The 12,782-nt window shown below is 34.3% G+C and overlaps 1 protein-coding gene and 1 pseudogene across 1 annotated transcript; both read right to left on the reverse strand.

Moving 5' to 3' along the window:
• Positions 1-1,111: 1,111 nt before the first annotated feature.
• Positions 1,112-2,952, reverse strand: LOC21410105 (UDP-glucose flavonoid 3-O-glucosyltransferase 7). The gene has a single exon (XM_010109598.2). The coding sequence runs from the start codon at positions 2,813-2,815 to the stop codon at positions 1,352-1,354; it is 1,464 nt and encodes a 487-aa protein (XP_010107900.2). The 5' UTR covers positions 2,816-2,952; the 3' UTR covers positions 1,112-1,351.
• A 941-nt stretch (positions 2,953-3,893) lies between these two features.
• On the reverse strand, positions 3,894-5,423 carry LOC21410106 (annotated as a pseudogene).
• Positions 5,424-12,782: the final 7,359 nt, after the last annotated feature.

The following is a 12,782-nucleotide window of genomic DNA, read 5'->3' on the forward strand; positions in this document are numbered from 1 at the left end:
GTCCAGGGGGGCGGGGGGGCGGCGGCGCCGTCCGATGACTGACGATAGCCATCGAGCGAGGGAATCGCCGGCGACGTCTCTCTCTGTCGTCCTTCATCTCCTTCAGTCGGTGTTGATGTCGGAGTGGGAGAAGGGGGTGCTGTCGGGGGTGGTGGGCAACGGAGAAGAGAAGAGAGAAGAAAAAAAAAATGAAAACCGTTTTCAGAAGAGAAAACGAAAACGAGAAATTTTTCCGTTTTCAATTTTTCACAAAAAGACAAAAACGTTTTTGTTTTTGTTTTTTAAAAAATTTTGTGCCAAACACGTTTTTAGATGGTGTTTTCATTTTTTAGCTTCGAAAAACGTGAAAAATGGAAACGAAAACAAAAACAAACAGGCACAGACTGTTCTTTTTTCACTAAGTCACAATTTAAATTATTTTTACGTGGAAAAAATATTATAATAAAAAAAATTAAATTTTAATAATTGTAAGGAAAAAGCACCGTAAAAAAAAATTAAATTGTAATTTGAGTTGTTAAAAGAATAAAATTTTGATTCTTAATGTGGCTTTAATATATTGTCCCTGTGGCTTTAATATACGCCAATCATATGATTTATCATTACCCTATGGAAAATAACAGCCTTAGCATACTTTACCACAAATGTTACTGTTTCTTTTTTATATTTTACCGCTGTTAAAAAAAATGTTATCGCTTTGTAAAGTGTTACTCAAAACAAAAAAAGTTTTCGTTTGTTATCGTTTTCCAGGCCATTATCAGTTTGTCATTCATTCCCTCTCATTGCCCCTTTCTCCACTTCCTCCTCTTGTTTTGAGAACAAAGGTTCGTTTCTGTTAAATAATAGAATTCTATACCATTTATCTTAAATAATAGAATTCCATACCACCCAAAATTCAAACAAAATGTTAGTAAAAGCAAAACTTTGGGTACAAATATATAACTTCAAGGATTCAACGGAGAGCTCCACCATCTCATACCTAAGCCTCCAATGCCTCACTACTATGTAAAGACAGGTATATATGCAATTTCATGAGGTCTTTTTTTATTTTTTTGAACTTTTCGACATTAAAAAGTAAAAATAAGCAACTTTTCATTTTTATTTCCTCCTTTCTCTTTCTCATTTTGCTTTCCTTTTCGGCAGTAGTTTTAAAGTTTTACAATTTACGTATATTAGTTTCAAACTAGTAAGATAAAGCTTGTTTATGGATTTCAGCATTGGTTAAGACTGAAGCAAAAACTTCAATCTCAGTTTCATTGTTAGAACTATATGTTATCCTAAAGAGTCCCAAACTACTCTCCATTATTGGTTCCAAAACAAGGACTTCTTTACATTGGTAGGACAGCTAAAGCAACTAGTTCTCAAGCGGTTCTACTCTATGCAGCCTCAGTTCTTTAATAAAGGCATCGAAATTGGAGTAAGAAGATCCACCTTCTTCAAAAGCCCGGCTCGCCATTTCGCTAAGCACACTGGCTCTGCTTCTCATTTTCTCTGCTTCTTCTCCATCCATAATCCTTTTCACCCCATTTTCTATGGCTTCCCGCTTCACTGCACTATCCTCCACTACAAGTGCCCATTCTTGAGCTCCAACCCCAACCCCGATCCCAAGTATTTCAGTAACAAACTTCTCATTGTAAAACTGCTCGGAAAACATCGGCCATGTCAACATTGGCACCCCGGCACACACCGCTTCCAGCAACGAGTTCCAACCACAGTGTGTCACGAATCCTCCGATCGCCTCATGTTCGAGAATCATCCCTTGTGGTGCCCAACCTCTTATAATTAGTCCTTTCCCTTCAATTCTCTCTTCAAATCCTTGCGGCAACCACTCTTCTCTCCCCACCCCTTCTTGCTTCTTCTCATTCTTCACAACCCAAATGAATTGCTTCCCCGAAGTCTCGAGTCCCATCGCAATCTCTGTTAATTGCGCATCGCCAAAGCTTGCCATGCTTCCAAAACATACATAAACAACGGAGTTGGGTCTCTTCGAGTTAAGCCACTTCAAGCATTCATAGTCGTCAATGGAGGCAGCTTGATCAATTCCGATTTTTTCTTTTGCTTTGATTTTATCGCATAGCGAAACCGGACCTATATGCCACGCCTTCCTTCCAAGAACCCTCCTGTAATGATCAGCATAGTCCCGTTCAAGCTCGTAGAAGCTGTTCACAACCACCCCAAAGCACTTCAGCTCAGCCTCTTTCGCTTCTCTGTATGACTTAGTAAACGGCGATTCGGCGTTTTGCTTGACATAAGGCGGCAGTTGCTTCCGCGACAACCTTACCTCGTCCGGGAGATTTGGAATTGTGAAAGGCTCTGAATCTGACTCCACCTTCTCGTGAGGCTCATGCATTAACACGCTCATTATAGCGCACAGAGGGAAAAACCCGGTGCCATGGAAGACAACTCTAGGAATCTTGAACTTCGCCGCCACATCCGTAGCCCAAGTGAAGAACGCGTCTGCCACAAGGCAATCCGGACGGTGTTCCTTGAGCAGCTGCTCGAGCTGTTCATCGAGCGCCGCGGTGGATTCGATGAATTTCCGCAGCGTATCTCTCGTGGAACTGCTGGCTTCACGAGATGCAGTTTGTTCCATATCCGGAAATTTGATGACAAGAAGACTAATATCCAGTCCCATGTTTTGGCTGTTTCGGATTGTTTTTGAGTGGAGTCGCGCATTTGCGGAGGTCGTGGCGATGGTTGATTTTAGACCCCGCAAAGCGAAGAGTTTGGCCATGTTTATGATTGGTATGGTGTGGCCTTGGATCATCAAGGGTAAGAAGAAGATGTGAAGCTTATGGGATATTGGACTGGTTTCCATTTAGGCTTTGTTAATAGTGAATTATTGATGGGCACACCCACAATGAAGGAGGTGAACGGTTCGCTGGGCTTAGGATTTTGATTAGTTGATAATTGAAATGAGTTAGAAAAATTGGGGTAAATGCTATATCTCTTTCACATTAGTATTTAAGGTCGCAAAGATGAAGAAAAAGAGAGACATTGACGTATTTTGTATTTTTCTAAGATGGTATGAGGAATGGGGAGACAAAAGAAGATTTCCTAGATCACCATGGACAAATGTTCCACAAGATGGACCCAGACACCAAATGCAATAATGGGATTTTTCTTATCTTTATGTAAAATCATTTGATAAAAAGAAAATTAGAATGGTGGGAACTTTAATTTCTTTTACAAAAGATGTTTTCTAAAAAGAGTGAGTTAGGAAAAAATAAAAAATACCAGATTACTGGGGACACAACTCTCAACCATCATAGTTAAATCCTCATTTATTTTTTATCTAATATAATTCTGATATAATCTAAGAGCATATAATACAGTTATATTAATATTAATATATTTTTTAATACCCTATATCTTTTAATTTTTTTTTTCTATTGTTTAATTTATTTTTATTCGGTGAGTTGGAATACAAAATGAGAATAGCAAGCGACTTTCTTTCCTCTTATCATTGCCACTCACGTGCACTTCTAGCACCAGACAACAAAACTAACATTTTCTCCCCCATCGCTTATGTTTAATGGTGATGAATACCACGTTTTTTTCTTTTTCTTTTTTTTTTTTTTTGAAAAAATGAATACCACGTTTTTGTTTACTACCTTCTTTTTTTTTTTTTTTTTTTTAATTTCCTTTCCGGCTTGAATGTATCAGTTTCTTGATCGTGGCCAAAAGTATAATAAAGCAATGTTCTTTATGCAAATACATAGGAAAATGTTGGCAACAAAAATAAGCACATTCGGGATTTAGAAAAAAAAAAAACGACACCCTTGTTAGACATATGTCTCAAGTTCCTTACAATATTGTTTGAGGATTCTCTATTAGCACACATTCAAAATCACAAAATACATGTTCTTTTGGTTTTTGTTTTTTTTTTTGTTTGCCAAACTTTATAAGCCATTTGTTTTTTTTTGTTTTTTTTTTTTTTTGGGAAACATTACAAACCAAGTGACCTCAATTCTTCAGTAAGAGAACTCAACTGGCAATAGGAAGAACCCCCTGGTTCAACAGCTCTCTTAGCCGTCTCTCTCAGCCTCTTTGCTCTGCCTTTCATCTCCTCTGCTTCTTCACCCTCCATAACTCTTCTCACTGCCTTGTCAAGTGCTTCCCTTTTAACACTGTCCCCAACAAACCTAACCCATTTCCTAACTCCAACACCAACCCCAATTCTCAATATCTTTGTGACCAACTTCTCATTGAAAAACTGCTCCGCAAACATCGGCCAAGTCACCATGGGCACCCCAGAAGAGACTGCCTCCAGAGTTGAATTCCATCCGCAGTGAGTCACAAATCCTCCTATTGCTTCATGCTCTAGAATCCCCACTTGGGGCGCCCAATCCCTTATTACAAGTCCTTTCCCTTCCATTCTCTTCTCAAAGTCTTTAGGCAACCATTTTTCTTCATCCCTTTCTTCATTTTCACTTTCATTTTGTTTTGATCTCCTCACAGCCCAAATGAATTCATGCCCGGAAGCCTCGAGTCCCGAAGCAATCTCCGCAAGTTGGGAATCAGTGAACTTAGCCACACTTCCAAAGCTAACGTAAACAATAGAATTAGGCCTCTTTGAATCGAGCCACTTCAAACAGTTGTGTTGTTTTACTTCTCTCTCTTTGTCATCCTTATTGCATAGAGAAACGGGGCCTATATGCCAAGCCTTCCTTCCCAAAACTTTCATGTAATGATCCGCATACTCCGGTTCGAGATCATAAAAACTGTTCACAACAACTCCATAGCTCCTAACCTCGGATTCTCTCGCCTCTTCCAACAACTTTGTCATGTAACTCTCAACGTTGCGTCTCACCAACTCAGGAAGTTCCATTGTAGTCAAGCTTATCTCACCCGGAAGATCAGGAATCACAAAAGGCTCGAAATCGGATAAGGCCCTAATGTAAGGCTCATGAGCCTTGATACTCTGCCAAGCAGATAGGGAAAGGAAAAACCAGCCTCGGAATACCAAACTTGGCAGCAGCATCCGTCGCCCACGGGAAGAACATGTCGGCAACTAGACATGTCGGCATGTGCTTGCTCAGGAGCCGCTCGAGTGGCTCTCGGAGCTCCGCCGTGGCTTCATAGAAAGCCGCGATCATGTCTTGCGAGGGGACGGAGTCGATGTTCTCGCAATGTTGGGGTAGTCCAGAGCGGTCTGTGCAAGGGAAGTTGATGGTTTTGATTTGGATTTCTGATACAAGAAATTGGTTTGTTTGTTGGATGGTTTTGGACAAGAGAATGGCGTTAAGTGGTGTTGTAATGATGGTTGATCTCACGCCTCGCTTTGAGAATAGCTTGGCCATGTCTATGGTTGGTATCATGTGACCGTGAGACATGAACGGGAAGAAGAATATGTGTAGCTCGCGGCTAATCTTGTTTTGCACGTCTCTTGTTATGTTCATGATGAAAACTAAAGAGAAATTTGAAACAAAGAATTGTGTTTTTGTGTTGATTTCTTGAGCCAAAAGTAGCGTTTAAATGAACGAAAGAAATGAGTTCTAGATAGTAGATATTTATATATATATATATATATATATATATATGTGTGTGTGTGTGTGTGTAGCTGGTTTGCATTGAATGTCTATAAATTAAAAGTAGTTGGAGTTTTAACTTCATGCGTCCATTTAGTTTTAATGAGAGTTTTATGACCCGTTTAGTTCGATGATTTGAGTTTTTAATTCGAGTTGATATGTGACTTTACGTGAGAGCGTTTTTTAGAGCTTTTTACTATAGAAAAATTCGAATTCTAAACTCAAATCAGTGAAATGAACAGAATTTTAACTCATTTCTAACGTTAATTTGTACGAGTCTTAACTCATATAAATGAACGAAAGAAATGAGTATTAGATAGTAGATATTTGAATTAAAGAATTACGTTAGAGGGACGGTCCTTGAAACAGTAAAAAGCGCATATTATGAGTCCGTTTAGTTCGTTGATTTGAGTTTTTAATTCAAATTGAGATGTGACTTTATGTGAGAGCTTTTAACTGTAGTAAAAAAGTTAAATGTGACTGTTTCTAAGAGCTTTTTACTATAACAAAACTTGAATTCACATGGTATATATATATATATATATTGCATTGAATGTCTAAATTAAAATTAGTTTGAGTTTTAACTTCATGTGTTCATTTAGCTTGAATGAGAGTTTTAACTCAAATAAGGTTGAGTTTTAAATTCTGTGTTCATTAAGATAGATGAAGTATCTTAATTCGTAACTTTCTAAACAATTGAATGGCAATAAAAGTGTTATTATTAAATATGTAGCATAGTTTGAACTATTACTTTTGCTGTTTGAACTTTGATTAATTAAATAAATAGCAATAAATCCAATGACGTTAAATATCCAGAAAATTTCCCTTCTAAGCGTGTGATAATACCATACAAAATTAAATTTCGACATTTCACATGAAAATGAATACACAATATTGTGACCACTTTTCCGCTTGATCACTTATGATATAATTGAATTAATCTTATGATATAGCACTTAAGTACTAATTTACAAAGCTATAATTTTCAGTGCTTACACATCGAGATATAAGCGTGTTTTAATAATCGTTAATAACAAGTAAGGCATTTCTATGGTAGGGGGCACTAAAATTCCTATCGGTAGGGCGAAAACATAAATCGATAGATAGAATCGAAATGTTAAAAAATATGAGTGACTACAAAACAAAAATAAAATCTCTCACACAAGATCATTGCAACATTTATTCTAAAAAAAAAAAACACTTCTTCCCCAATTTTTCTAATATTTCGAAACCGTTAGATTATAATTTTTTCCAATTTTTTTTACTCTCAGTTACCTCACTAAAATCTAGGTAGCTCGCCGGAAATTGGGTCGCTCACCAGAATCTGGGTTTTAGTTCGTCTTGCAATTTTTTAATTTTTTTATTCTCATTATCTAGCTGGAATCTGACTAACTCGTCGAAAATTGGGTTTTAGCTTGTAAGAATCTGGGTTTTGCATAGGAAATATTGTTTTTGAATTGTGAAATTAATTTGTGTTTGAAAATTAATTTGTGTACTGATGAAAGTTATTTTTTAGGGAAAAAATTTTGTAAAATTTGTGTTATTGGTTTGATCTTTGAAAGAATTAGGGCCCGTTTAGTTCGTTGATTCGAGTTTTTAATTCGAGTTGAGATGTGACTTTATGTAAGAGCTTTTTACTGTAGCAAAAAAGTTAGATGTGATAGTTTGTGAGAGTTTTTTACTGTAGAAAAACTCAAATTCTAAACTCGAATAAGCGAAATGAACGGAGCCTTAGTTTGATTTTCTTAGGTTTGTTTGTAATTAGTTTGACTTTAGTTTCACTAACTACGCCGGTTTGCTTTTAGCGAGAAAAAAGAGAAAAAAAAAAAAATGCCTACGCTAGACGCTGGTTTGCAAATGTACATTAAATAGACATATAACCAAGATTTCAGAAGTAAGCACTCAACATTAATGCACAGTTTCTTTGTGTAGTACTTAAAAATAATTTATGACTGTAATGACCTCGCACGTGCTCAGGTAGTGATCCGAATATGCAAAACTTTTCTTTCTTTCTTTCTTTTTTTCTTTTGAGAAAATATGTGCAAAACTTTTCAATTCTATCTCCAACTTGTATTTCTTTTCTGAACTTTGAAAAGTTGATTGGTCCATTTTCGAATCTATAGCAATCTTGTGCCTCCCAATCCACATTTGTATCCCACAAAGTTTTTGGAGACTAGTCTGCTATAAGTATGAAACACAACCAACAATAAATAACACTGCTCAATATTAGCTACTTATAAAATCTCAATCAATTATTTAAGGGTTGCTCTTTTGTATTTTTGAGTTAAGGTGGTTTGAGTAATAATCTTGAATTAAGTTTAAGTTATAATTTGAGTTAAAGTTGTAATTTTAATTTGTGTTTGGATGTGCACATTTGAGTTATGATTTGAATTGAGAATCATTTTGAGTTTGTGTTTGGGTGGGTCAAAACTTAAATTTGTATTTAGATAGTATTTTAATAAAAATTTAATGGTGATGAAAAAATTTAATAGGGTATATGGGAGGGGTTTTATTCATCTTTTCGTTGTGAATGCATAAAAAAAGCATCTCAATCAGAATTAAAACAAAAAAGTTATGATATATTTAAAAATAGAAAAAATATTGTTCATTAACTTAAATTTGAGTTTATGAACTCGAGTTGAATGAGAAACTTGAATTCGAGTTTAGTTCCAAACTCGAGTTTAAACTGAAGTTCAAACTCGAGTTTAAACTCAAAGTTTACAAAAGAACATAAACTTGAATAAAGTTGTAACTTGAGTTCAAATTTTTTTTTGAATTTTATTGTAATAGAACAAGCCCTTAATTTTTATCATACACACAAGAACATGTCACTAAAGCCGAACAACACTAGACAACAACTTAGGGCTTGTTCTTTTAGAATTTAACTTGAGCATAATTCTTGAGTTGAATTTGAGTTATAACTTGAGTTGAACTTGTAACTTGAGTTTGTGTTTGGTTGTGTACATTTGAGTTATGGTTTGAAATAAGAATCTTTTTGAGTTTGTGTTTGAGTGAGTCAAAACTTAAATTTGTATTTAGATAGTATTTTAATAAAAATTCAATGCTGATGAAAAATTTTAATAGGGTATATGGGTCAGGTTTTATTCGTCTTTTCGTTGTCAATGCATAGAAAAAAATCATCTCAATCAAAATTAAAACGAAAAAATTATAGCATTTTTAAGAATAGAAAAAATATTGTTCATTAATTTGAGTTCGAGTTTCTGAACTCGAATTGAAGGGAAAACTTGAACTCGAGTTTCTCAAGTTTGAACTCGAGTTTAAACTCAAATTTAAACTTAAAAGAATATAAACTCAAATAAAATTATAACTCAAGTTGCATTTTTTAAAATTTTTCACTCAAAGAACAAGCTTTTAGAATCTCCTTCAAGGTTATATCACTGAAAGCTACGCATCAACTAATTGATGGGGAAGCCAATTGTCTCGGACTTTTTCTTCACCCCTTTTTTTTTATTTTAATAAATAAATCTCATTAAGAATTAGAAAACGCTATAAGGGACAAGAAGAAGAAGGGATCGGAGGTTTGGGCATTTGGCGGCTAGGGCTTCATTTCCATGTGAGAATCGCGAGATGTTTTCTTTTCTTTTAATATTGTTGTAAAGCAAAATGCACAGTTTCACTTAGTAAATAATTAAAAAAAAAGAAAAAAATATAAAGAAACGTGGATATTAAAATTGTTAGGTGCGTTTAGAATTCGTTCTAAAATAATTTTATTTTTTTATATGAAAATGGAAATGAAAACGTTTTCATTTTCATTTTAAAATTATTTTTAAAAATACGTTTAGTAATTTAATTTTTAAAAATATATAATAATATTTAAAATAATAATATATTAAATAAATAATAATTAAATTCTAAATAAAAATACTGATAATTAATATAATAATTTAAATTCCATTAACTGTAAAACGACATTACTAATGTTGTCGGTTAGTATGATTAACAGTGCACGAAATAGAAATGGAAACCACGGTAGATTTATTTAAACGTCTTTCACGTTAGAATATATTAAATCATACTAACCGACAACATTCGATTAGTATATATTAAATAGTATATCTTCCAGCAACTTCATCGGCACTCCGGCGAGGTAGGTCGGGATGGAGAGAGAGAGAAGGTGCATCGGAAGGGAGAGACAGCCGGATCTCATCGTCTGCGTGCCACTGCGTCGTTCCTCTGTCTCGTCTCTGGAGCAGAGAAATCTTCACCAAGGGAAATTTGCATGTTTGCCACGGCTTCGTCAGAGTCAGAGAAAAAGAGGAAAGAGGGGAGCTTCTGGCTGAGAGGAGAGGGAGTGGGACGAGAGAATGAAGAGAGAGATATCACAGGTCGACGTGTGCGGAGCTAAGCCAACGACGACGAAGCTTCGGGCTGAGAAGAGAGAGAGTGAGACGAGAGAAGGAAGAGCGATGGCGGACAGAGGGGAGGCCATCTCCGAGGTCGCCGACCGGGTTTCCGACCTCTGCCGGTGGGACGACGTCAACGGATTGGTCAATTACTGGATCGGACGATTCGCCAGGAAGAGAACGGAAAGAAGGAGAAATCTGAGAAAATGAAAAGTTAAAAATGAAAACGACTTGAGAGTGTTTTCAGAAACGTTTAATTTTTGGGATAAATACAAAACTGTTTTCATTTTTCATTTTTGTACGGTTTCCTCCAAACACAATCTTCAAGGTATTTTTATTTTTTTCTTCTTGGCAAACGTGAAAAACGTTTTCAGAAATGAAAGCAAACAGGCCCGTTGGCTTTTTTCTAGGTGGCATTTGAGTATTGTTTGGCTTGGTTCTTAATTAAATGGGCTTGTTGAAATATGGGCTTAGCTGGTAGGGTTTCATCTTATTCCATCTGATTTGCAGACAAGAAAGGACAGCGGCTAGACTCTAGAGGAAGAAAGGAAAGAAGGTCGGGCGAGAGGGGGAAAGAGCAGCTCGGCTTCGGTTTCGGTCACTGGCCGACAGACAAATCTCATACCCGCCGCTCGACCGAATTTCATTTTGCAGTTCAGTTTCACTGACCAACGAAATGAAATCGGCCATCGCTCTCCGGCGGTTTTCAGTCGGTGCCATCAGTGCCACTCCGTTCTCAGTTAATTTGAACGGCCTTACATGTGTCATTTAGTTAATGCGAGTTTCAATGCCATATTGATGGGCTGTTTTTTTAGCAAGTTTGAACAAAAATTTAAACTTTCATGATAAAAAAAACATTGCAATAAAAAATATGAATTATGATTCAAATAAAAAATACTATCATAAAAAAAAATTGAAATGTAATTTAAATTTATGAAATAAATGGGGATGCTATTACACTATTTGATAGGAAGTGAAAAAAAAAAAAAAGATGAAAAAAAAAAGTACAAGAGATAGAAAACATAAACGATTGAAAGTTTTTGCTTTACTCATTGTGTTGTGTGGTTTGTAAGATATATAAACATATATATATATATATATATTATATATATTATATATATTAATAATTATTATTAATAAAAATCGTAATCATTGAAAATTATTCATATATATTTATATAAGTTAAAAGAATTACTACTTTATTTATTTAAAAATATTAGTTTATTTTAACCATATCAAACTTTGATTCCAAGTTTTTCACCTCAATAATCTCTCCAATTATGTATAGAAATAAACTTATTTGAGTCCATTCTTTTGATCAATTTTATTTTCCCTGCTTTCTTTTTTGTTATCAAACAAGGCTTCATATCATTCTTTATTAAAAAAATCTTTCTACCCCTTCCTTTCGTTTTTTTCTTTTCTTGAGAGAATATTGTAAATAATAAATTTTTAAACTAAATTATGTAAAATAGTATATTTTCCCTCTTTTTTTCTTAAGAGAATGTAGTAAATAGTAGATTTTTTATTAAATTATGTAAATAGTATATTTTAAAACTATTTGTAGTAAATAACAGTTTATATGATAAATGAATCATTGACCACATAAATAGTTCATTTACGACTAGTAAAAATATATTTTTCCCTGTAAATCTTCTTTTTACGACTGGTAAAAAGATTTCTTTCCATGTAAATAAAAAAAAAAGATTTAAGATTTTTTATCACGTAAGTTATTTTTTTACTTAATTATGGTATAAATGATTCATTTACTACATAAATATTGATTTACTTTAAATAGTTTTAAAATCAGCTATTTACTTAATTTAGTTTTAAAAATTTACTATTTACTACAATTTCTTTTTTTCTTTCAAACCAAAGAAGCAAACATAGTCTTTAGGGCTTGCACAATTTCTTTTAATAAGGTTGGCTGCTTTTTAGGATCCTAAATTTATAATTTCGCTCTGTGAAAAGATGAATCTTCATATGCGTGTTGAAAAGTCAAACAAGCATTGTGCTTCATTCAAGATGGGGAATTTTGAGTGTGAAACTAGGAGATGGTTTTACACAAAGGTCAAATACATCTTTTAGGTACCGTTTGGTTGGAGAATTCATTTTCTGATTCAAATCATAATTCATGATTCGTTATAGTATTTTTTCTCATAAAAAACACACATAAATTAAAAATAGTTATAATCTCATGATTCTAATTCATGAACCCTCTTAGATTCAACATTACCATGAAAAAAAGGTTCTTACAGAAAATGCCGCATCAGCACATTATGGCCCTAACTATTGGATACGACGCAAAATCTTGGCTATTGATAGTAGCCTGTCATGTTACCAGCAATCACCACTACTACCTTCGTTTTTCCCATAAAAAATTAAAACAAAAATACAATAAAATAAAAAATTAAAGAAGCAGCATAGGGAGAGGAACCATTGGAGACAATGGAGAACCCTTCGTAATAGCATGGCAGTATTCTCCACAAGGACAAGGCGGCCGGGGATCTACCCTGAAAATGGTGGGAATAGAGGACAATAATTAGGGATAGAGGCGATGGAGTTGGGGATTGGGACAAGATTTTGTCTGATAACTCTATTAAAAATAAAATTATTTCACTATTTTTGTACATTTAAATTGGCTACTTTTTAAAAATTTTATCTTATTTTATTTTAATTTTAGTATATATATTTTTAATTTTTTTATTTCATTTTATTAGTTTTATTTTACTTTAGATTTTTATTCAATTTCTTTTAGTTTAATTAGTTTAGTCTTAGTAATTTCTATTTTAGTTTCCCTTCCAAAATAATTATTTTTCTCACTTGTGTAATTGAATTAGGTAAGAAGGTGCTAAAATATTAATTTGGAGCAAAAGTGGGGTAGAAATTGGAA

Source organism: Morus notabilis, unplaced genomic scaffold, assembly GCF_000414095.1.
Source record: "Morus notabilis unplaced genomic scaffold, ASM41409v2 Scaffold45, whole genome shotgun sequence".
NCBI classification, from domain to species: domain Eukaryota; kingdom Viridiplantae; phylum Streptophyta; class Magnoliopsida; order Rosales; family Moraceae; genus Morus; species Morus notabilis.

What these genes read in the sequence shown, in the direction of transcription:
- LOC21410105 (XM_010109598.2), bottom strand. Translation starts at nt 2,815, where the DNA reads ATGGAAACCAGTCCAATATCCCATAAGCTTCACATCTTCTTCTTACCC.